The sequence below is a fragment of the Diorhabda carinulata genome, chromosome 2 (assembly GCF_026250575.1).
Source record: "Diorhabda carinulata isolate Delta chromosome 2, icDioCari1.1, whole genome shotgun sequence".
NCBI classification, from domain to species: domain Eukaryota; kingdom Metazoa; phylum Arthropoda; class Insecta; order Coleoptera; family Chrysomelidae; genus Diorhabda; species Diorhabda carinulata.
Genome location: NC_079461.1, coordinates 31,623,674 through 31,649,533, shown reverse-complemented (window position 1 = coordinate 31,649,533; position 25,860 = coordinate 31,623,674). Strand labels below are relative to the sequence as shown.

Below are 25,860 nucleotides of genomic sequence, written 5' to 3'. Positions count from 1 at the left end.
ACAACATTTGTTTAAAAAACACAACAAGAAATTTTATAAGTTGTATAAATTACTACGAATATACAGATAAAACAATGTGGAACAATTTTAACCAAGAACTAAATATTCTTAGTGAGAAAATTTTGTTGCAATCAACAGCTTTTAATTGACAAAACGAAAAATATTTGCAATAAATATACTGAAGTAGCATTTAACTATAATTTTTTTATGTTTGAAATGTTATATCGTATCAAATAAAAAAACCCTGTACCTACTTGCCATTATATCTACCCCACTCTTCTAATACTGTGTCAAGGATAATCCAATGATTTTTAGTGAACTTTATACAGAATAACAAAATTCTTTTTCTTCAAATTAGACCACAAATATTAGATAAAGTTTTGATAACTTACATATTGTTATCAATGAAAATTAAATGTAAACATGGACAAGCTATTAAAAGGAATCATGAAATATAGATGTACCGTGAAGGAACAAATGGTTAAACAATTTTTAGATGTTAGGGATAATCCAACTGTAAGTATCTTCACTAAGTCTAATATAAATAGATGTAATGAATAATATAATCGATAATTTTTAACATGGCATAATCGATGCCATGACCTAGATTCGGTTAGTAACTGTTTATATTTTTACTGACAAGTCACACTAGCGGGTCAATCTAGAACCGATTCCGAATCAGTTTGTAACCACTTTAGGATAATAACATTACTGTATTACATATATACAGTAATTTACATACATGTTTGATTAAGAAATAATTCAGGATGTTGATTTACGGCGAATTTGATCAATATTAAAGAAATCGATGTGACCCGCGCACATGGAAAACTATTACTAAGAATCCGAACCTTAAAACATAGACTAAGATCCGAACTAAGCGACCCGCGAAACGAGCATTTTGAAAGTACGTATTCGATTGGTCCCTAAACTGATTCGGAATCATACTCGCGAACAACGCTAAAGGTGCAATTTAATGTTTACGCTGACTTAGAGCGTCAAATGAGATCACGTTGTATCATTTCGACTGGAACGCCATCTTAAATGAATGCAGCGTCAAAACTAAACATTGTTTAAGTTTTTGAAACGGGTATTCAACTCAAGAATGTAACACGTTCATTGATTTATTGTTGCTCTCTAAATTGATTCGGAACAAGACCCGTGAAGAAAGGAAAATGACAACGTTAACATTTTTTGTATTTTAACTAATCTGACATCTTTTAACGCGGAAATTACCTACCTACAATAATTTATTTTTATAACAAGGAAGTTTGACGATGAATTAATGATTCATCTACAATTATAATTATCCATATTGCTTAAAAAATATTCGGGATTCTACAAACTGATATAACTAGTTGATGAATGTTTCCATATAATAAAATAATCATCAGAAATTGAAGAAAGATAAGCTGTTGTTGTTTTTCTTTGTGATTTATTTCTTGTTTTTACGTTCTAGCCAAAAGCTGTATTTTTTACATGTATAGATAGTAGAATGATACCAACGAGATTCACACAAACAAATGTAGGCGATATGTTCATTGGTAAGTCTTAGTACTAATTTGGTAGAACAAGTATTGTTCGCGTAATGAGAAATCTTCTGGTCTGCTTTTTCTAATAATTGAAAATTGTGTAATAAAAAACATTCGTTATTGTAGTTATAGTCTATTTTTATGTATGACAGAGTAATAAAACATACTTACTAATCCTAACCTAACCTAACCAAAACTATAATAAATGTACCTGAGCTAATACAAATTTTAGGACTTCTATAACTTCAAGCTATACAGAACAATAGAAAAAGGTTTTGACCTGATGAAATTGCGAATGCTTCATCATTTTATTACTCTCTTATACATAAAAATTGACTATAGTGTGAATAACTGAATGTAATTAGTGGTAAATATACATAAAGTGAACCAGGACTCGTTTTAAAATGAAATCGTTACAATACAGTTGATTGGAAGAGCGACTACTTCGAAAAAAATGACGCTTAGTATTGATGTCATCAAGTATTGTTTGGTTGGACGAAAATGAAGGGTGATGAAAGTCTTTTTCTTTGATTATTCAAAAAATGATAAAGAAAAAAGGTAAAAGCCATGAAAATAAATTACTGGGAACTACAGAAATGATTAGCGTAAAAATAGTTTTGCCAGAAGATTTGAGCATCAGTCATATTAAGGATCCAGATCAAATTATTTATTGTACCCAGAAGTACCTGGCCTAATTTAGAGATGGCGGAAGTTGCTTGAAAAAAAACCACTGCATTAGAAAGGACACAGTCTATACAGCATATGTTTTAAATTTAAAGACGCCACGTTATTTAGTATATTTTTGGCAGCCTTCAATAGTGAACGTTTTCAATGCATTTGGAAACATGGAAAAAAATGGTCGCCGTTATGTGGTACAATGCTTTTATTTGAAAGCCATTAGCACAACCAGTATAAAAGCTCTGAGTGAAACTGCTTCTTCGTTATCAAGATGTTTCCATCGAGTTTTTGGCAATGTTTTACAGAAATAAAGCCGAATTTTCGGACCGTTTCTTAACCATGGATAAAATCCAAGATCAATGAAAACAACGGTCTGAAAAGGGAGAACCGGCTTCAAAGAAAATAGAAACTGTTCAATATGAAGGCAAGGTCATGGTGTCGGTTTTTTGGGATGCGCGTGGGATAATCTTCATTGACTATCGTGATAAAGGAAAAACTATCAACGGCGAGTATTATGCGAACTTATTTGAGCTAAAAAATTAAGCAAAAATGGCCGCATTTGGCTAAGAAGAAAGCGCTGTTTCATCAAGACAATGCACCAGCTCACATCCGTTATTGCAATGGCCAAAATTAATGGATTAAAGTTTGAATTGCTACCTATTCGCCAGATTTAGCCCCTCGGAATATTTTCTGTTCCCAGACTTGAAAAAATGACTCGGTGGTCAAAAATTTTCCAACAATGAAAGAATGATATCGGCAGTTAATGGCTATTTTCAGGAGCTTGACGATTCTAATTATAAAAAGGGTATCGAACTTATTGAGCATCGCTGGAAAAAGTCTATTTGATGCAAATTCGGATCTTCTGACCAATGAATGTACAGCAGTGACCCTGGAAAGTAAATACAGCGTTTCCTATGAAAAACTAATGACAATTTTCACGATTTAAAAAGATACTTAATAAATTGTGATTAATATTTTAGATTTAATGAAATAGATAACTGAGAGTTCCTTATTGACTAAATTGGCCCTTTATTAAAAAGAATGAATTAGAAAGGATAAGGCCCTAAAACGGAAAATGTATCGAAGGATATTTATTTAAATTTAACTCCAACTCTAGAAGTGTACTTTTTATAAATGAAAACTTAGTATTTGTATGAAATTTTAGTAAGGAATGCTGGAAACGTGATACCCCATTCTCAGCACTTTATGGATGAATTAACAACTAATGAACCAGCTGCATTGGAATTGGGTTGCGTGGTAAATGACATACGACATATAATTGTATGCGGGCATAGCGATTGTAAAGCTATTAACTTATTATATCAATTACAAGATCAGGAATTCTCATCACAGGTAATCATTTGAATGAAAATAATTTTTAAACGTCGATAGTCGCAGTAGATATACCTTCATCAAGTACGACCTCTACATTCACTTCAGTGCACGTTTCTATTTATGGATCTATCATCAGGGCCGGATTAAGATTTATAAGGCCCGGGGCTAAAATAATGACGGGGCCCCCTTAAGGAATTCGAAAACCCGGAAAAATTCACAAAATAATATCAATACGTTAGATTTGTGGTATCAACACATCAAAAAATACAGAGTGATTTCCAAATGATGGGGCCCTCTTGGACCTGGGGCCCGGGGCTATAGCCCCCCCAAGCCCCTAGCTTAATCCGACCCTGTCTATCATAGAAAAATTTATCACAGTTATTTAAAACTAAGAGCTCTCTGTCGACGATACTTTTTTCTGTAGGGTTGTAATTTTATCATTCCAAATGAATATATTAGGGAAGACGTACACTTAGCGGACCAATCTTTTCAAAAATGACTTTTGATTAGCTTAATAATTACCGTTTTTTTGCCGTCGAATTCCAAGAAGTTGCCGTAAAATAAAACCTATGGTCCGCTATCTTAATACATACCGCTTTCTTACGTGCGGCAATTATTTTTTTCTACGACCGTGCGTTTCAACCCACTTTCCCGCACTAGTGCAGGAAAGTAAAATTATGCAAATTTCGACCTTATTAGATAGTTTTTTACTTCTGAGATTATAACTATTGTTACTACAGGTAAATAAATATTTACGAAATAGTCCATCAAATAAAATCTAAACCTTTTCTAGCTTTTTGTAGCATTTTTAATTATTTGAAAATATAAAATAATACAGATATTTTTTATATAACCATGTAATTGTTACTAAAACGTCAAAGTTGTTCAAAACGTCTTGGAAGTGACCGAATAAGTGCAATCTTCTTCTAAATTAAACCACATTAAACCGAATCCGATACAATAATATTAATGGATTCATTCGACGAAGAACTTTCCGAAGCCATTTTGAAGGCTGTAAATGAAACTAATTCCGAGCTGTTACCTGCCAAATGACTTAAAACCGTTGCCGTCACCGTCATCTTTATGCGACCTGCAACCGATGCCATCCTCTTCGACGTCATCTACCTTCCAGTTGAAACCAAATAACTCCACTGGACCGGCAATTCTTACTAGTCTACAGAATACAACAAATTGTGTTTTCAATATTAATATTTATAATAATTAGTAGTTTTTAGTTAAAGTTTTGCATATTATTATGTTTGTTGGAATAAAATAATTTTAGAAAAATCCGACTACATCGGGATCGAGCAAAGTCGGAAAATAGCATTTTTCCATATAAACTTAGCTCTAGATGAATATGAAAAATCGATATTTTTTGAACGATAAAACAGTCAAGATAATCCAGTCAAAAATAAGTCATAACTTAGCCAAAATTCGCATAGAGCTGAAAATTGATAGAGACGTTGAATACATCATTATAAATGAAATGTCAGAAGTCTCCTTCGATCCTACTTCTGCAAAAAATTTTATTCAAGGTCAAAAGTACAAAATTAAGGTTTTTTTTTTCATTTTTTTCGAAAGCAGTAAGTATTATCGTGAAAGTAGGTCAGACAAAAGTTGTAGATCATACAATTCTCTACAAAAATGGTTCGGTCACTTTTTCTCTTACGACTCACCATTCGTGAGATATCGCGGTTTTAATCATTAGAAAATTCATATTTTACATAATATGCACTAAAATGCACCGTCACCGGACGTATACAATTTACAGCTGCTGGTATTTTAATAAAACAAGCTGATAATGATGCTGATGTCCTTATAATTGAAACAGCAATAAATAATGGAAAAGTTCAAATACAACTGTCATTGTTGGCGAAGATGTTGATTTGTTAATATTACTGACTACACGGACTCCAAATGATAAAATTATTTACTTTTTAAAACCTGGGAAAGCTCAAGTACAATCAACAATATATTTATCACAAAGTCTGACTGCATATCCAAAATGTCAAGCTCATATTTTATTTTTACATGCAATAACTGGTTGCGATACGAAATCAGCAATTTTTAAAAGAGGTAAAATATCAGTATTCAAATTGTTCGAAAAACGTAATGATTTAATTGATTGCGCAGATGTATTTGCAAAGATGGACTCTTCTCCACACGACATCGTTACAAATGGAATTCGTTTTCTTCTTGCAGTATATGGTACTCCAAAAAAATTGATTCCATAGACAAATATAGATATTTGAAGTTTGTAAAATTTGTATGGAACAATAAAACAGTGCAGTTGTCTTGTCTACCTTCAACATCTGCTTCTGACTTTCAACACTTGTATCGTGTGTATTATCAAGTCAAGTGTGGCTAGGCAATGAGCTGGACCCAGAAGAATGGGGCTGGAAATTAACAGATAATTATTTGGAGCCTGCTCCAGAAAAACTACTCAATACTATTTTTTGTAAACGCAAAACGAATTGTAGTAAAAATTGTGGCTGTCAAAAAGTGGGATTATTTTGTTCACCAGTATGCATCAATTGTCAGGGTTAGACTTGCTCCATTATTGAAACAAATACAACAGATGAAGATATTTGTGATATTAATGAAGAGACTATTGATGCATCCCTTTTCTCAGAACAGCGAACAGAAATTCTGCAAGAAGAAGAGAATGAAGACGAAGAAATAAATGTCGAAGTAGAATTAGACAATCATCTTATATAATGACATGTGGAGTATACTGGAGTATACCTTCTGGGGAAACCAAGTTAAAAAAAATGCGCCAAGTACATTACCTCATAGGTAGTGCGGAAATTATGTAAAATTTGAATTTTCTAATGATTAAAACCGCGATATCTCACGAATGGTGAGTCGTAAGAGAAAAAGTTACTGAACCATTTTTGTAGAGAATTGTATAATCTACAACTTTTGTTTGACCTACTTTCACGATAATACTTACTGTTTTCGAGAAAAATGGAAAAACCTTAATTTTGTACTTTTGACCTTGAATAAAATTTTTTGCAGAAGTAGGATCGAAGGGGACTTTTGACATTTCATTTATAATGATGTATTTAACGTCTCTGTTAATTTTCAGCTCTATGCGAATTTTGCCTAAGTCAAATATCTATTTTGACCGGACTAAGACAAAAGTTTTTCTAACCAAATTAAGCGATAAATTATACTTTGCGACTGATTTTTCTATTCTTTTACAATAAGACGAATATCATAGAGGTGGAAGACAGTACAACCAGATTATTATATCGTGAAATTTTTTTAAAAAACCCAAAAAGGTATTTTTTATATTTTAGCATCATAATTTGTTTAATAACGTTTATAACAGTAAACTTAATTGTTTTTAGACATCATACGAGGAGCTCAGGGTAAGAACCTTTGTGTGTTTTTGTGATGTTTGTTTTTAGACTTTATGTTATGCTTTCAAATATTAATTTTTATGGTGCAACCCGAAAAATATCTGGTCATTCTCATCAGGTCGATTTTCATAAATTTTGAAAGCAATTGCTAATTAAACAGAAATTTTTTCCTTCTTAGACCGTTTTATATGATTTTAATGTTGATTTATCTTCATTATAGGTCTCTTTTGATAGACAATCAGTTCAAAAAACATTTGACATTTCAACCTATTTCGGTCTCAAAATTTAGTTACTTCTCGTTTTATAACCAAACAAATATCAGTAAAGAGGAATTTGAGAAGGTACTAAATTTTGTTTCTATAGACTTCTGTCTATAGAGTTACTACTCAGCTGACCCATATAAATAACACAAAACGAATTAGAAATATGAAAAATTATTTTTTAAAATGTATTTTCTTAAGGCTGTTTGACATGGAATAAGATGCAATAATCTTTATCTCGTTTTGGTGTCAGTTTTATCGCAAGTAAACTGTAATTCTAGTGAGAAATCTAGTTACTTTTAGTTTCACAACAAATTAAATATCACTAAGATCAACTGATGGATTGAAACATTTTTATCTTGTATGATAAATCTAACATTCCTATCTATTCATTATGTTTGTTGCTGTTTTTTTATTATAACCATAAAGTATCCTGCGGTGAGTAGATAGAGAAGGAGGAAATGATGTGCAATATTCATTACATGCAAAAAATAGAGCGCAATTTCTTCCACGTCATTGTACTCTATGTCAAACCGCCTTTAGAGTTAAACTTGCTTTCAAAATGCGAAAAATCAGTTGAAGTACCTTGTAGGGAGGGAAAGAATTGTAGATTTGGTAGGTAGTTTCTTAAATACGCTTCGATCTAACTTCGCTACATTTATTTAATGTTAACACCACAGATATAATAAAACAAGAGACCAAATTTTATACATTTCTAGAGTGAGACATTATCGACCCTTCCACTTTCTATGCTAAAGCAACTGTACCTACAGTGTAGCCAAATTTACGAACAGTATAATTTTTTAGGGAAAAAATAAAATAAAATAGGAGCAATTTAGTATCATTCGCAATCAACTAATATAAAATTGTGTTTTAATTTATTTTTATACCAAATTGGTTAATATTAAAATTAAACTATTCATTATAAAATAATAATTTCATTCTATGAATGATACGTATGATATTTCTATACTAAGAAGAAAAGAGACAAGACAACATCGTTTACAATTTTACGCTAGGTGGCGGCTGGATACGCGATAATGAATGAATTTATTTCTTGCGGCGTTGCCTTCCACAAACTGTGCATCTATAATTATTTTTTTATTTATTTGGCTATTTTGGTATACATATATGTGATTCTTCTCGAAAAAAAAACCTCTCATCAAATAATTATGATTTGTGTTTGTCGAAAAGAGGATCATTTATTTCCAGATTCAACTTTTCACATGTATGTGTGGTTATGTTAGGAAAACAAAATTGTTTATTACCAGTGGCAAGCCATTTTCTTTTTACTATTATTGAAATTGGAATGAAGGGACATAGATAAGAAAAAGAAAACAGTCTATTCATCATAAAAATTAATGATTATTAATATTTTTAGAAAAGAAATGGCATCAAAATAGACATTAAATCACGTGACTGCAAACACCAATCAGAAAGAGCCACGTCACGTCTCGCAAAACGTTGTTGTTGACGTTTTCAAACAACAGAGTAGGTTACTCCATAATTGTTTTACGTTTTTAGCATGTTCATTTTTTTGGACAAAGCACATTAGTTTAATAAATGTTAACCACTTTTCCGGTTTGGGTAAACACATATAAATAATTTGTATGGCGTTTTAATGGTTGTGCTTTTACACTGAGGAAATGTACAATACTTGTGAAACGAAGGATTCATTTTTAGAAAACAGTTAACATTTGACACAGATATAAACAGTTTTTTGCATGCCCTGACGTCATTCAAGACGCCATTACACTATTCAGCGTTTTCGAGGGAAATCTAAACTATTTTTAAAATATAGTTTTTTTGGGATAAAATAGATATTAAACAACATAATTAAACAAGTTTTCAAATTTAGTCAAGAAGCCTATTCTCGGCATAAGAATATTCTTAACTGAATCGAAATATTAAAATAAAAGAATATTTTATAAAATGTTTTATTTATGGTAAAATTAGTCTGTAATCAGTACACCAATGGCGGCATAAGAAGGTACTCATTTTGCAGCGTTGCCTGAAACTCTAAGCTGACAAGGATAGCCCTCTCATTTTTGCACTCGTTATTTGTTCACAAACAATTTTGGAAACATTTTATCAATGAAGTATTTGATCTTTTGTCTTATTAAGTCTGTGGTTAACACAAATATTGTTTTGGATTAGATAAATAGAAGTAGAAGTAGCTGTAATTACACTAACAAAAATTTGATCTTCCAAGTAATGTTTGAGTTTATTATTTATCAACTAATTTTAACAAATATTATACGTTGTGTGGTCCATGAGTTCTTAGCCCAACACAGAAGGGGCATAAATAAAAAATTGATAATTTGAAAATATTCTCCCTTTATTTCTACACACTTTTCAGAACGTTTAACCAAAGCTCCTATGCCTCTATAAAAATATGATGCATTCTTTTACCCCTTAACTCGGCCCTCAGCTTTTCTAACAAAAAATAGTCGGACAGGGGCTATATAGTGGGTGTTCCATCTATGAAACCACATTCGTGTTCAATAGCCTTGGAAAGCGAGCAATGTGAACCGGAGCATTGCAAGCGCACACTTCGGCTGATTTGCAGCGCCTTTTTCGATAATTTATAACGCAACTTCGTCAGTTCAACCAAAAGGATACTATCGCAACCCCAAAATATTGTAACCGTCACTTTTTTCCGATGCTACTCATTTTGAATTTCGGATCATAAAAAGACCATAGTTTACACTTGTTGTGGAAATTCTGGTCTACGCTGCAATATTTTCCGGAGTATTCACCGTCATAGAACCTCCCGCAAATGGGTAATCTTCTAATGATTCTCGTACCCAGCGAAACCACTTAAATCTATTTTTAACTGTTGAAAACAACTTCACTGAATGGTCCTTTGGAGTTCTATTGTAATGAAATTTATCAAAGCAACAAGTTGAAACATCGTGTAAAGACTTGTCCCTGACGCGTGATTGACAAATACGTAAAGAATGATTATGAAATATTTTTTTAAAATTTTTACATACCTGTTAGTAAAATCAAGAGAGTCATGAAGAATGTTTTACTTATTGAGAATAAACTTTCATTCAACTACTATATACATTACCCAGTAATAATAATAACACTTAATTTTAACGTTTAAATTATCTTGCAGACACTATTATATATTTGAACACAAATCACAACAAACTTTCAATTTTTATTGTAAACACTAATATAACTTCAAAAAATCATATTGTCTACTTCTTCAGTCTTCTTAAATTTGGCCTTTTGCCTTTCGGCACCCAGCCCGATTCATATTCGAGTATTCTCTCTATCGAGACATATAAAACATAAGAAAAAGAAGCATTTCAATACATGTATTGTTATTTTTTAGTACATGTGTGGAATAAGCTACTTTCCTAGGTAAAAATAGTGTGATATTTATGCGAACGCAAAATCTTGTTTAAACAACTTAACTTTTGTTTTCAATATGTCTATTTATTATAATCATTACCTGAACTACCTTGAATCAAAATTGATAGTAAAATATGCAATAAACACTATCAGGAAAGGGTGAAATATTAATAATTCTTCAAATTGGAGGCAAAAACATATTTGAATTCCAACTAAAATAATTTTATAGTTAGGAAATAAATAAATTACATAGAAAATCTGGATATTGCAAGCTACTTTGTATGAAACTTTGAATACTTTATTTAAATTCAATAATTTACAAAAAATATATATTTATTTATCCAAATAATAACTACTATAATATGATTCTGCGATTTAGAATAAATTCAGTTTTTTTTCGAAAGTTTTCGATTAGTATTTTATATACAATAATAATGTATACAGGATGTTAGTTAATGAGATAAGACGCCAATGTTAAGTTACAACACTTTCATTTTGATGGCTACTACTGCTCAAAAATCGCAATTGGAAATACTAATCCGATATAATCGTGAAATTTATTCCAAATTACAGACTCTCAGAGTATATTCCATCCCTGTATAACAGCTATATTCTATTTTAATACAAATCACTTGTTTATTTTCAATCTAAATTCAATCAATAGGTATAACAACCATCATGGTATAAGGCTATATATATTGATGACGAGAAAGAGATTTATCATATTTATTTTATACGGAAACATTCACTTCCGAATATACCGGAAGTGGCCATTATCTCATGAAGGCTATCAGATATCGAACCGTGGATAACTTTGTTCGATAGATCTCATCAAGATCTCTCTGGGCGTGAAAAGTCATGATGATTGATGCATGCGCAGAAGAGTTTTTGTGGGAAAAGTATGCAAGCACCAGAATGCAAAGTTGTAAGGTCGTGTCGCCGTTCCTAAAGCTTTTCTAATGCCACAAAACAAGATAAAACGGATGCAGCGGGCCCTTACCCATCGAAATTTGACTGAATACAATTTAACCCAGCATTGGACAGGTGAGGTATGACAATCCCCAGCCTTTGAAGAATGCAGAAAAAATATTCAAATTGACCGCCAAACGACGCTAGCGCCTCAGTACTTTCAAACTAAGTTTTCCTCTACATGTGGTTGTTGAAAGCATAGATCCAGCATAGACACAGTACGAATAGGACCGTTTCAAAGTTGCTTGGGGTTTCTCACACTCCATTTGTCTAAGAAGAGCAGAGACGTCTCCAAAGACAGTGGCAAGATGAAGAAAATGACGAAAACTTTATTGATTAGGATGATTCCGAAGAAGTCGACGAAACCTTGACTTAGAACAGGATGCCAAAGAAGAAAACCCAGAAATGCTGGAGGTCGACGGCCAACAAAATCTCGCAGATCCGGTTGAAATCCATCAATTTTATGGAAATAATGGAATGACATGATGTAAGGAATATAACGTAAGAACCAGGTCCGAAAATATTATTACCCACCTGCCTGCCTTCGGACTTACAATAGCAGGAGTTAAAACTTTTCTTAGGAAATTTCCTCCGCTTTTCGAATAGTTTTTGAGATACACGCGAAACTTTTGTAATTTTTGTGAGCGCGTTCTCAATTTTTCCAAAAACTTTCTACATGCGATTACGAATCGAATGTAATTTCAACCATATTTTGGAGAGCCGGCGAATAATTTTTGATCTAAAAAGCACTTGTTGACTAGACTACTAGCTTGGTTGTCAAAACGCCTGTCTAACAGTGTAATGTTTGTGTAGTAAATATGGATATCACAAACGGTTCCATAAATAATTCTAAATACGTTTTTATTAGGTTTGAGTTTGAAAAAATAATCGAGCGCTATTATAACCGTAATATAAAAGTTTAAATTCCCGTTCGTGTGCATTCAGTTTTTTTTCGGTCAACAATAACGTCTGCCTCAATTTATTATCAGAATTATTCGCATCGGAAATTTGTTCTTTTATTTTAGTTTTATCGTTGTTAATTTTCTTTTGAACGGATTGAAACCAATGTAAACCATTAACTTGTTCTTCTTGATTCAATATTTCTATAATGTAAGCCAGTCCCAAAGCGAAACCGTCATCGGTGAAGGCGTATTCAGTTTTGTTGCGTTTGTTCAATCTATCCTTGCAGTTCAAAGAATACTCTATATAATTGATCGTTAAAGGAGGTACTATAATGAAAAAATATTTCAAATGCAAATTACTTTTGTTTCTTAGTACCGGTACAAAAACTTTCACCAATAACTGAAAGTATTCAGTGATATCTTCTATATTATCCAAATATGTATTTAGAATTTCGATTACTTTCCCAGCAGCTTTTCTCGTTAAATCCGGTAATTCTTCATTTTCGATAACTTCAGCTAGATTTTTCTTTTTTAAATCCGGTATGAAACATGTACCGTCCGCGAGACATCTTCTACATCCCGATCTCATTAATCGAACGTATCCCATTGCGTTACCAATTTGAGTGATGACTTTTCGAAATAAATCCAAATAACTTTCGCCTTGTTGATTTAACCCCAATTTTCGAATACCCACGTTGAATTTTTCTGCTCTTTCGTACGGGTACATTTGATCTAATTCTATTCTATATTCGGAAAAAAATCTCGAATCTTTTATCAATCTGGATTTGATGAGTTCGTCGTATATGAATTGCGAGAATATATAAAATTTATTTCTCAAAAATTGGTAAGTGAAATTTACAGTTGTGTTCATTATACCAATACCGTGTGTTCTTATGGAGTTAGCTACTTGGGATATATTTATGGAGTTTAAATGTTTATTTTCGCTATTTCTTTCTATGAAAACTTGAGAGTTTAGGTTGTAGAGATATTTGCTGGCAAATATATTGATATTCCTCATTATTTCTAATACGTCTAGTCCTTGTTCTAAAGTTTGTATAGGAAGGTTATCGTCTATAGTTTCTAAACCATATTGTAGATAAGCTAATCGTCTCATTTCCCCATAAGTTTTCCAATTATGTAACACTACCGAAGTTAAATTATAAAACATCGTACTCAAATGATGCTCGGCATCAATTTTTATATTTTTATATACATTACGTACAGGTATCGGTAGGTATTTGTTGAAATTTATTGAAAAATAATTTTCAAACGGTTCTATTGGTGGTAACTGTAAATGTAGATGGGTCTGCAGTCTGATTTGTCTCTCTATTATTTGTTCTATAGGTTCGTAAAACTTATCTTCAACAATTTTATCTGTTAATTCGTTTGAAAAATCATTTAAAGCATAAAGTATTAAAGAATGTCGCGATAAATCGAGTTTGGATTGTACAATTTTCGTAAAATAAATGGGAAGCATATAACTGCTATGCCATCTCATGAAAGAGCAACAACTCAATTCCCTTAGTGTTTTAGAAAAGTTTATTATCATCTCTAGTTGCTGTAGCAGTTGTTTGAGTTTCGAGAAATCATTGCTGTACAAACCGCTAGCGGAAAGAGCTAAATTAGCTATTAATAGCCTTCGGGAAGTTGGAGGTGCTTTCAAAACTTGTTCGCAAAGGTTTAAAGAGGACAAAACATCCAATTGCCATTCGTTGTATGATTTTTCTTGGGTAAACCCTTTTCTGATTGCCGTTACCAAAGCTAAAGTTTTATACGATAAATGTTGGGTGGTTAACAAGATTATGTGTGTTAATGTAATTGTATATTTTTTACAGATCAAAGGGATGCATTTTAATAATTCAATTAGCTTACAAACTGATAGTAAAACAGATTTTTGTAATGGCAAATTTTTATCGGCATGTAAATTTAATATCCACTGTACAGAAAAATTTATTTTCCTCAACAATTTAATCCCGTTATTTAAACTATTTACTATGCTATTAAAGTCCCCAGATTTGATGTTATTTGTATCAAGTTTTGATATTTTTTCAAGTTCCATTAAAAAATAACAAACGTTTAAACAAATTATACTAGATTCTTTCGGGAAATTGGAAGTTTTAACACTGATTAGATTTAATCGATTATTTTCAATAGCCCTTTCATCAATATACTTTTGTAAAATACTGAAATGTTTGAGTAAAAATTTTTCAGGATACCAAATAATATTACCGATTAAAGTACATGCAGAATGTTTCTTGTTTATATCTAAAACTCGTTTCAATATTTTCCTGTCATTATTTTCAAAGATACTGAAGTAAAAAATAACAAACACATTCATCTTTAACCAAATATTTGGTTCGACATCTTCATTTTTTTCCAAATCTGTCAACAGGTATGTAATAAACAGATGCACTTCCTGATTTAGTGTACAGTTTTTCATTTGATAATAAAAATTTTTATCTTCAAAACATTTTTCTATAATAATTTTTAAAATGTGACCCGTTAACAGATTATTTTCTAATATTTGCAACATTTTATCCAAATATCTCATTTTATTCTTATCAACATTCAACTTATTGGAATGTGAGATGTTTCTTATCGATTTTTTATACCAAAACCAATGATCCCTTAATATTTGATTATCTAAAATATGATCAAATTTCAATAGACATATCAATAAATCACCAAGCTTGTGTAACACTTCAGGAAAAGCTGGAAAATGACTTGAAGCGAAAGTATGTTTAACCAACAAACAACTTATTTGTCTTAAACAAAGGATAAATATTGTTTGCACCCTTTTAACAAAAAGATTGATTTTATGTAATGGTTCCAAAATCTTACTTATTGAAGCTTGTCTTGACACTTTATCGAATGTATCTTCATACAATACGAAAGGGGCATACAGTTCATCAACTTCTGATATAAGTGTACTCATCTCATCACACAAACCTCCTAAAGTAGCTAGAATTCTACTCAATATTTTATTATCCGAATAAATTAGGTGAGCCACTGTTTCTCTAGTGGGTGAAGCATCTTCAATGGTAATTACTTGCATAGCTATGCTATATTTGTTACAAAATTCATCTTTTTGTTTTGAAATTCTTTCAGTATACGTTTCCAAAAATGATCCGTACTCATGCAATTGTGCTTCGCCTATTAACCTACTTGTTTCAGCATTGAACTGCCTTTCCACTAAATTTGAAGGTTCCCACATTTTTCATCAAAATCTACAATAAGACGTTTATTTAAACAAACGTGAATATGTTGATCAAGAATGTAAGTCAAAATTTAATCTTATAATGTTTAATATAAATAAAATTACATTTTTATGAGACAAGTTGAAAATACTTTGGACCTAAGTAATATGACAGGTGCTTAACCTACGAGACGACTGAAGGACAGACGACATGACAAATTACCTCAGTGGACGCTCAAGGAAAAATACTGAAACAGGATCTATGGAATGATCTATACTAGATCACGGCCGAGACACAGACGCTACTATTGACAACAACTCACTTGATTTTCCTGTATGGAGCGGAGATCCAATCAAAGGCACAAGGGATAAAGAAGTATTGGAAAACGTTGATCATGATTTAGAGACAAGGTGCGCTAAAGCTCCTAGCGGACTGATTTGATAATTTCTTAATAGCTACCACCAGTTTAAACAATTAACACTCGTATTATCAAGAGATGACGTAATCATAAATTCATATTACTGACAATCAAATAGAGTTTTAAAGTAATTGGTTAGCTAATACATTAAAAACTTACAATTGTACTCTTATATTGCCTTTTTCAAGATAAATATAACAATCTGTAGATTTTGTTTGCATTCATTTAGAAAAAGTATATGCAACTATCATTTTTATATGAATTTGTTAATCAATAGTATTGTATCCACTTTGTTTTAGGATAATAGAAGAATATCTCCCCTTAGAGCATGGTTATCAACTCATGCACTTTCAAGTTTAGAAAAATTTCAACAACTCGAAATAACTGATTATAGTAAACCATTAATATTCCAAGCGGAAACACCTTTGAGAAAATTTGTTGCTTATATAGACCCTGAAAACAAATTTACTAACGAAGATAAGCTCTCTCAGATAAATACTTTACAACAATTACAGAATATTGCAAGTTACGGTTTTTTGAAGAAACGTTTAGAAAAACATGAATTGCATATTCATGCTTTGTGGTTTGATATATACACAGGAGATATTTATTTATTTAGTAGAGGTGCCAAAAAATTTGTTTTGATAGATGAAGATAATGTGATGAAATTATTGCAGGAAATAGAAAAATATTATTCTTAAATGTCAATAAATTAAAATACAGTATAAAAACAAAGTTTTATCTTTATTTGTAACTATTACAATACCAAATATGAAAACATCAAAAATATGATTAATTCAGTTGAATAATGCACTACTTACTACTGTTTTATTAGTTTCATTTCAAATATACCAACTATTCACAATTTGATATTAATCTTTTTTGACTATCATTTACCTAATATATCTGTTTTTGTGAATATGGCAACGTTTTATAAAATAAGTAAATTTATAATAAAAACTGACACTCCCGAAAACTTTTTGTTTATAATTGTTCAATTCCACTTCTTCGTTTCATGACTTAGCCTTATCGTGATTATAGCCACAACTGTATATTATCAATTTACATTTCATACTAAATAGGGGGGATTTTATTAATTATTTTAACATTATCCAAAGAGAAGTCAACCATTCGTTAAAACAATGTTTTCATAAAACGAGCTAGCGAATGCTTCAAAAAATCTTAGTTCATGGAGCCATGAAAATAAAATAGAAAGAAGAAGAAACTGGCACGGTTTATTTGATTAAAATTTATCTATGACTAAAATCGAATTGAAGAATAAGAAAAATAATGTGATATGTATGCTAATGTTTAAGTTGGATTGAATGAGTTTCAAGATAACACTTTTTCAAATCATGAAGTAACATAATATTAAAGTTATTAAAGTAGTATATAATGACAAAAAGTCAGTTGTCTTTCAGACTTAGACAAAATGTACCCCAACAAACACGAAGGGAATCCCGAGAAAAAAATAAAAGAGTCCAAAAACATGTTAAGTAAGTTAACTTCTAGATGTTTAACTTAATTTAAACATGTAGGTATATGTTTTCAGTAAAGTGGAAAATACTAGTGCGGGGTTAATATTCCCAGCTGGTGATACAGCTTTTAAGACCTTGCTTTCGGCACGTTTCTGTTCGGCAATATGGTCACACATATCAGACTGTGATGAAACTTATAATTATTGGGAACCTATGCATTATTTAAGTAAGAAATTTTTAAATGAATGAAAATATATATATTTTTATATATATATATATATATATATATATATATATATATATATATATATATATATATATATATATATATATATATATATATATATATATATATATATATAAAATCTAAATGATTTGGGATATTTAATTCAGTTTTAAGTGATTGAATGCTAAAATAAATTACAAATTATGTATGAAAATAATTTTTTATCATCTTTTTAGTATTTGGAAAAGGACTACAAACTTGGGAATACAGTCCAAAGTATGGGTTACGATCTTATTTTTATTTAATGGTACATGCTGCACCTGCATGGATCTACCAAAGTTTATTGCAGCCTAATCCCGTGCTTATATTTTATTTTGTAAGATGTATTTTGGGATTGATATGTGCTACTTGTGAGGTTTATTTTTATAAGTAATTTTTTACTATATGCAGTATTATTGTTTACTAATTATTTAAATTATAGATCCGTATGCAGAGAGTTTGGCGTTCACATTGGTAGAATATGTTTAGCTTTTCAGTTGTTTGCAGCTGGAATGTTTGTATCAAGTACAGCATTTCTACCTTCAAGTTTTGCTATGTACACAGTGGCTGCAGCTTGTGCATCATGGTGGCAGCAAAAATATGCTCTGGCTATATTTTTTACTGCACTTGGCTCACTTTTAGGTACAAATGAACTAAAATTATTTTAAATAAAATCAAGATATATAATTCAATGCATTATTGAAGAATATTTTTTTAATTTATACTTACACAGTTGCACAAGGAAACATTCACCACAGATTTTTGAGGCAAATTCAACTCCAGAGAATAAAATCACTAGAAATAATAATGATTAAAAGTATATGTGTAATAAAGCAAAATGTAATAATAATAATAATACCTACAGAGTACTATATTAGTCTATGGTAATTGCCATTGCTGATACCATAGTGAGGTGCAATACTCTCTTTTCTTTCCTGGGAGAGGCTCCATGGAGAGAGAGGAAAACTGTAATTTAACCCTGTTCCAAACCTTACATTTACAACTGGTGTGGCAATTCATATTGTGCCAAAATACACATTCATTCCGGCTTCTCTCCCTGCACACAGTATATTCTAAGTATTTTGCTAGAGACAGCACGTTTTGTTGGCCTTTTAGTTTCTGTCAGCTTCTTCCTACTTAGTATGAAAACTAATTGACTAAATTAAAATATTAAATATACACACGTTATTATATAATAAGTCTTAGTGGTCTTTCTTTTCTCATGTGTATAATCTTCAATAAAATTGTATCTGTGTTTGGATTAGAAATAGTTTCTTTTCCTCATTTTCTTACTAATTTGTGTCATTTAACTGTAAACTATTTTTGCAGTATGTGCTACAAACCATCAGAAAAATTCTGATCTTTGGTACTTTATATTAAACTAAGTTGTAATTCTAATAGAAGTACCATAAAATTTCTCATTCTTGGTTTTTATAGATAATGTCACATCATTAAAATTATCTGCATATGCAGCTGTAACAAGTAATGTAATAAAATAATATATTTTCGTTTTATTGATATGAATTTTAAATAATATGTGCAGGTTGGCCTTTCGCAAGTCTATTGGGGGTTCCAATAGCATATGATATGTTAATACGAAGGAAATTATACCTAAACTTTTTAATTTGGTCAGGATTATGTGCTGCAATCATTTTAATCCCAATGATTATTTGCGATTCTATGCTATTTGGTAAATGGATCGTAGCTCCTTTGAATATTGTTAGATATAATGTATTTGGTGGAGCTGGGCCTAATCTATATGGAACTGAACCATTTTCATTTTATCTGTATAATGGATTTGTAAATTTCAACTTTATATGGGTAAGCCTATTAACATTTCTAAATATTTTTCCAGCTTTTGATATTAATTTTTGATAAAACTACATCTTAGGCACTAAGGTACTACCTTATCTATCGGTATTGTTTCGTTATGCTGTATTTACTGAATATGAAGATTGAGTTTCGTGTAAAAAAAGCTCCCTATGATATCTGTATGAATTTGAATAAAATATTTAGTACTACTTCCTTCAGCAGAGACATCTAAGGAATTATCTAAAGATGATGAATATTTTCACTCTATGTACAGAATGATCTCTATCTTTGTAACCATACAGACACGGATGCTTTTCAAGCTCTAACACAATTTTAATATTTCCGACTTTATAGACATTATTTGCGAAAAAATCTTAAATATTCCTCACTCGGGTGATGCAGATCCTCGACTGATCTTGCATTAAAAATGTACTGCAAGTACTTTTTTACTTTAAATAGTTTACTTCCAGTACTTTCAAATTTTAGGTACTGAATACTTGTATTTCTAGTATTTTACACACCCAAAATGTACTGGATACTTCTACTTCTTTGAACTAAAAGTATTTGAAGTACTGTAAATAATTAATTTATTCTCTCTAGGTAAATCGAACTACTTCCAGTACTTTCAATAGGGAGTCAGTAAAATAATACAGTATCATAGGATTTTATTTGGTTAAAAAAGAAAACACTCTACCCACTGTTTTATGCCATACAGTAAAAATTTAGAATTTATCATATTTTTTGTTTGGAGTCCTAACCTAACTCTGTAGTATACCAAGTGTACTTCCATTCATTTACTTTAAGTAATGTATGTACTGGAGGTAGTGTTAAAAGTACATGGAGGGCAATTATTTATCCTAAGTAACTAAAATACAAATAGTTACTTTGTATTGGGTACTGGAATTTTTAGTTAGAAGTAAAATTACTTGATTACTTAGTACTTTTAAAAAGTATTTGTTACTTATCATTCGAGGAAAAATCATTTATGAGGTTACTGGTTACTGGGAGTACTTTTTCTTATTACTTATAACAATTCTGAGCCTAATGTATTCATTTTAATTTTTAGATATTATCTTTACTGAGTCCATTAGCAATTATTTTACATTATTATTTTGTACCGGCAAAAAATAAGTGTACAGTATATCTTCCCTACTGGTTATCTCTAAGTCCAATGTATTTATGGTTGGCGGTATTTATGTTTCAAGATCATAAAGAAGAAAGATTCCTTTACCCGATTTATCCACTCATTTGTCTCGCCGCTGCTATTACAGTGGACATAATTCAAAAGTTATGGTTCAGGATTTTGAATTTGTTCCAGAAAATGCCTCATGGAACTCACTATTTAGATAAAACTATGTTTATTATGTTCGCCAGTATAATTTTAACATCGGTATTAGGTAAGTTCCGTTTCTTATTTATAATATTGACTTCTTAGTTTTGGGTATTTTTAGGCATGTCGAGAATATTTTCTCTTTACCGAAATTATCATGCTCCTTTGGATTCAATGATGGAATTGAATAGGTATCCGATGGAAATAAAAATATCTGAAAAAACTCAAATCAATGTTTGTTTTGGTAAAGAATGGCATAGATATCCTAGTTCATTCTTTTTGCCCAATTTAAATTGGAATATTAGGTAAATGTTTATTTGCATCAATTGATAGATATCAAATCGTCGTTAATTTTATTCACAAAAACTGTTTTTAAATTAAGAGAACTTGAAAACATATTTCAAATATACCGTTTTATATGGGTTATTCATCTGAAATGAAATATACAGGGTGCGACATCCAAAACATTTTTGAAGTGACTGTAAACAATTAGACGAAACGTAAGTGTAATTAATCTTGAGCTCTTCAACTGTACGAGGTAGTTCTTGGTACACTTTACGATTCACTAATCCCCACAAGAAAAAATCACATGGTGTTAGATCGGGGGAACGGGGAGTCCAAGGAATCACTCTATTTCGGGATATCACACGATTCGAGAAAATCTCATTAACAATATTCATGCTCATTTGTGCCTTGTGACTCCGTCTTGCTGAAATAAGGTTTGCATGTGGACGAAGTTGAGAAATGAAGAATGACTCTTCCTAAAGAAAGCTATTTTTTGGGGGGTTTTGTATCCCACTTCCCTAGGTGTTAGTACTACTCCTTTAAAGTACTTGACCACTTTTTAGCGAAATGGGCAGGACAATAGCAGAGTAGATGCTTTGATGTTTCTGTGACTTGCTCATCGTCTTAGATGGTATTTGACGGGGTAGTGTCCACCAGTTTCATGTCGTTTTTGGTCATCACGAGAAGTTTTTCAGACTTTTTAGCTGATATGCTTATGAATCTTTTGGATTGACTTTGGATTGGAATGTTTCTCTAGTAAGACTCCATCTGATTCTATAGCCATTCGTTCAGTTCGTTATTGATGTGGCATCTCGTGAGGCTCTGGTCCAAGGTATAGAGTCGTTACCCTCTTTTTGGCAAGGCTGTCTGCTTCCTAATTTCCTTGTATACCCTGGTGGACTGGAAGTCACATTGGGGTCACTTTGTTTTTGATAGCTAATGCTTTAAGAGTTTGCTCTCCCACACTAGTTTGTAGGTGCATGCTCATGTCGTTTCTATTCATCACGGGAAGTTCTTCAAAATTTTTAGCTGATATAATTTGAATATTTTGGATTGATTTAGGGAGGAATTGTTTCTCCAGTAAGACTCAGTAGGGTTCTGTTTCAAGGTATAGAGTCGTTACTCCCTTTTTTGCAAGGGTCACTTTGTTTTTGATCGCTAGTACTTTTAGAGCTTGTTCACACTTCCACACTAGTTTATAGGTACTCTCAATAGCTTTCAGGACCTTAAGACCGCTTGGCTAGGTGAGAGAATGTAAAAGTGCTTTTTAATGAGGTTTCAATCAAAATACTCCTGAGCACATTTGTTTATTGCTAGCAACTCTACCTGAAAAATGTTAAGTGATGTTCCTAGAGGTATGGAGAATAAGTTGGAATTTCTGGAACCCTTGGTGACACCAATACTCACAGTTACATTGTCTGACGCGCGTTTTGATAACCAAGTTATCGTGTAAACAGTGTGCTCTGTAAGAGTTATGGAGAGCTTGTATTTTGGCCCAGAAATGTCCAGTCCAACTTCTTGCGCTAGCTTCGAACCGTCTATGTACTAGAAAGGTACTTTTCGAGATTGTAGACACATAATTGGTGGTGGTTCGAATAGGTTATCTTTGCTATGCATTTGATCTTTAGATTTGTTTCGGCTTTCTAGCTTTATTAGCTATAGAATCCTATCAGTTTTCCTGGCTTTAGTTTTATTGCCTGCATTAGTCTGTGGGCGTCGCTAAGTGCCTCTTTCTTCATTATGAGCTGAAGAGAAAACAGGTTCAGTAGCGCCTCTAAGGCTGTAGTAGAGCAGGTTTGATAGATTACCCTTTGCAACTTGTTTCTCGACCACCAAACAAGCGCCGCATATGTCATCAGTTTGAAGACTGCTTGTTATACAATTTTAGGCTTTAGTTCCCATGTCTTGCCAATAAGCTTGTGACAAGTCCATAAAGCCGCAGTAGCTTTTGAAATTACCTTGTCGAAGTGATTGTACCAATTAAGTGTTGTTTTATTCAGGATCCTATTTTGGAACTATTGATGTTTTACTGGAGTTGATTTTAGTCTCAAATATGTTATATATTTCAAAAGAAACTTTTATATATTTTGAAAACTAATTATGTATATTTAATAGGTTCATAAAATCAGAATTCCACGGAATGCTTCCAGCCCCATATTCCGAAGGTGAAAACGCTACCAGTATAATCCACGAATATTTCAACGATCAAAACAGAGAAGCACCTGAACTTTATTTTGATATAAACAAGTGTAATTTCTTATTAGATTCCGATTTCGATAGAGAAACCCTACTAGAACCAAATTATTCCAAACAAACTGATAAATGGAAAATAATTAAGAGTTACAATTTTTTAAATACAGAGAGATCACATAGACTTTTTAGATCTTTTTATGTGCCGTTTTTGACTGATAAATACGTCAAATTTGGAAATTTTAATCTTCTACAGTCGACGAGACTGAAAATAAAATAATACCATGTTGAATATATATCAATAAAAAAAATTGAAGAATAATTGTTTTTTTCCTTCCTATATATAGTCTGATATAAAAATGCATTTTCAATTCAGAATAGATACCAAACAACACTTTGAAAAAATTAAATTGTGGCATAATGAGCGCTACGGTAATAAATACCAGGGGGGATCATGAATTCGATAGACCAGGACTAATACTACTTAAAGACCCGTCTTAATGCCATTTCGTCGTAAAACTTTTTTTCTATTGTCTATAAAAATAGAGTATTTTATTCATATAACTAGCGACCAGAGATATAGAGGGGACAATAAGCTTATCCAAATTCGATGGACACCGTGGAGCCTCCATTTTGACCTTCACATGAATTACAGCGTTATGGCGCAGGTGTATCAAAATAATCAGATATTCACAAAAAATATGTCAAAATAAGTATTTCATCCTAAAAAGAGATTGTTGTCATAAATTATTGTTAAAATAAATAATACCAATATTAAATCTTTTTATTTTTAGGTTGGAATGGTGATTATATGTCAACTGGCAATGCTGTTGTGTTTGTTCTTACAGCTGATTCGGTACAATCGATATTGATGATTATTTTCGGAGTTTTGATCACATATTACGCAGTTTGTAAGTGTCCAGTGTTGTAAGAGCCAACGTTGGTCGCACTTCACTACACGACGAATTTCGTGAATGTGATGTGAAAAACATCGATGCTGTGTTCGTAAACTAAATTTAAAAGAACTCTATAAGATCGCGACAGGCGATGAACCGTGGATCTATGCATAAGAACCCCGATTGAAATAACAATTGACTGTATGGGTATTTCAAGACGAACTAAATCCACATAAGTCGTTCGCAAACGAAGCAAATCGTCACCTGTTTTTTCGAAATAACTGAACATGTCTCCACCGTTCCATTAGAGCAACGTATAACGGTCAATTATGAATGATACACCAGCATTTGTTTACCAGAAGTAATTAGGGAAATCAATCATTATCCATCGCGACAATCTCGCACTTGAGTTCAAACAAAAACGTTTTTGAACGAGGAGTTCAAAAGAGAAGATTTGTGGCAGACCGAACTTAGCTAATTAAGGCGACCTTTTACCTCAGTAGATATGTGAACACTCATAAGTTGAGGATTTGGGGCACATAAAATCCTCACGCGATGCAAAAAGTATAAAAACAATTCCCAAAATCAAATGCCTTTGTAACATATTTCGAAGGAGAGTTGTTGGGTCTTTTTTGGTAAAACAACTTTAATTGTTACTTGATACTGTAACTCTAAGTTAAAAGAAGATGAAATAGAGGACAGCTAAATGGTGAACAAACCACGAAATACTCGACTTACTAAACGTCATTGTAACCGATCGTTGAATTGTCTGCCTGATAACAGGAGTTTTTTTTATTGTCTCCACGATTACCCGAATTGATCTCGTATACTCTCCATCTTTAGAGGTACATAAATGATCGTGTACATGTGCCTCTAGCAACAATTCCTCGAAAGACACTGCTCAAATAGCTCGTATATCGCAGTGAGATAAAATGGTCGCTCGTTTCTTCGTAATAACTGGACATGTAACTCCATGTCAATTCTGGATGGTACAGGAGCATTTTTCTGTCAGAAGTTTTCGAAAAAATCAAGGATACCGATCACAGAAGACAAATCATTCTCCACGATGACAATGCGAGCTCTTACGCATCAGTCTAAAAAAAAACGATTTGAACCGTCAAAACATCGAATTGATGGGTTATCTTATTTCTCATTCCCGCAGAACAAAAATAAATTGCGAGGTCAACGTTTTTCAATACCTGATGCGTTCAAATAACATGATTTGGAGGTGCCACAATCGGAATGAAAAAAAATGTTTCGGCAATTGGTTCAAATACATGCAAAAGTGTATTGATCTTAATGGAGAAAAAATTTTTGAAAAATACCAAATTATATCTGATTATGAATATTAGCTTTTATTTTTATATCTCAAGACTGCGCGCCTAGAGGGCGCCCTAGACGGGAGGTTAAAAAACAAATTGTGCGTTGGGTATCTAGATATTTTGTCTACGGATGTCCCAAAGCACGTTTCCGTCACTATTAAAGTACTAGTGCATTAGCGGTTTGAAATGAACTTGTTTTTTTTTCTGGGGAAAACTGTGTGTCTCAAATTTCTCGTTAAATTGAAAAAAAACTCCGACTA

At 31.9% G+C, this 25,860-nt stretch overlaps 3 protein-coding genes across 7 annotated transcripts; 2 read left to right on the top strand and 1 right to left on the bottom strand.

The window, feature by feature from the left end:
* Positions 1–267: 267 nt before the first annotated feature.
* On the top strand, positions 268–16,757 carry LOC130890663 (beta carbonic anhydrase 1). 2 transcript variants are annotated; one of them, XM_057794870.1, is made up of 5 exons: positions 268–516; positions 1,460–1,544; positions 3,376–3,563; positions 6,899–6,919; positions 16,322–16,757. In XM_057794870.1, the coding sequence occupies exons 1-5, from the start codon at positions 424–426 to the stop codon at positions 16,721–16,723; spliced, it is 789 nt and encodes a 262-aa protein (XP_057650853.1). In that variant the 5' UTR covers positions 268–423; the 3' UTR covers positions 16,724–16,757. The 2 variants fall into 2 exon arrangements, with proteins under 2 accessions (XP_057650853.1, XP_057650854.1); XM_057794871.1 differs by lacking the exon at positions 6,899–6,919 and having other exon boundaries at positions 276–516.
* LOC130890658 (WASH complex subunit 4) lies at positions 4,350–17,098 on the bottom strand. Of its 4 annotated transcripts, XM_057794865.1 has the most exons (3): positions 16,844–16,992; positions 15,249–15,634; positions 4,350–4,719 (listed from the first exon to the last, which is right to left on the bottom strand). In XM_057794865.1, the coding sequence occupies exons 2-3, from the start codon at positions 15,619–15,621 to the stop codon at positions 4,715–4,717; spliced, it is 378 nt and encodes a 125-aa protein (XP_057650848.1). In that variant the 5' UTR covers positions 15,622–15,634; positions 16,844–16,992; the 3' UTR covers positions 4,350–4,714. The 4 variants fall into 4 exon arrangements, with proteins under 4 accessions (XP_057650848.1, XP_057650845.1, XP_057650846.1 ...); XM_057794862.1 differs by lacking the exon at positions 4,350–4,719 and having other exon boundaries at positions 10,813–15,634; positions 16,844–17,098; XM_057794863.1 differs by lacking the exons at positions 4,350–4,719; positions 16,844–16,992 and adding an exon at positions 15,730–15,919 and having other exon boundaries at positions 10,813–15,634.
* A 34-nt stretch (positions 17,099–17,132) lies between these two features.
* Positions 17,133–23,704, top strand: LOC130890660 (alpha-1,2-mannosyltransferase ALG9). Its single transcript, XM_057794866.1, has 8 exons — positions 17,133–17,518; positions 17,575–17,726; positions 17,963–18,155; positions 18,208–18,407; positions 19,309–19,586; positions 20,644–20,974; positions 21,029–21,212; positions 23,308–23,704. Exons 1-8 carry the CDS (start codon positions 17,418–17,420, stop codon positions 23,660–23,662), a joined length of 1,794 nt encoding a protein of 597 aa, XP_057650849.1. The 5' UTR covers positions 17,133–17,417; the 3' UTR covers positions 23,663–23,704.
* Positions 23,705–25,860: the final 2,156 nt, after the last annotated feature.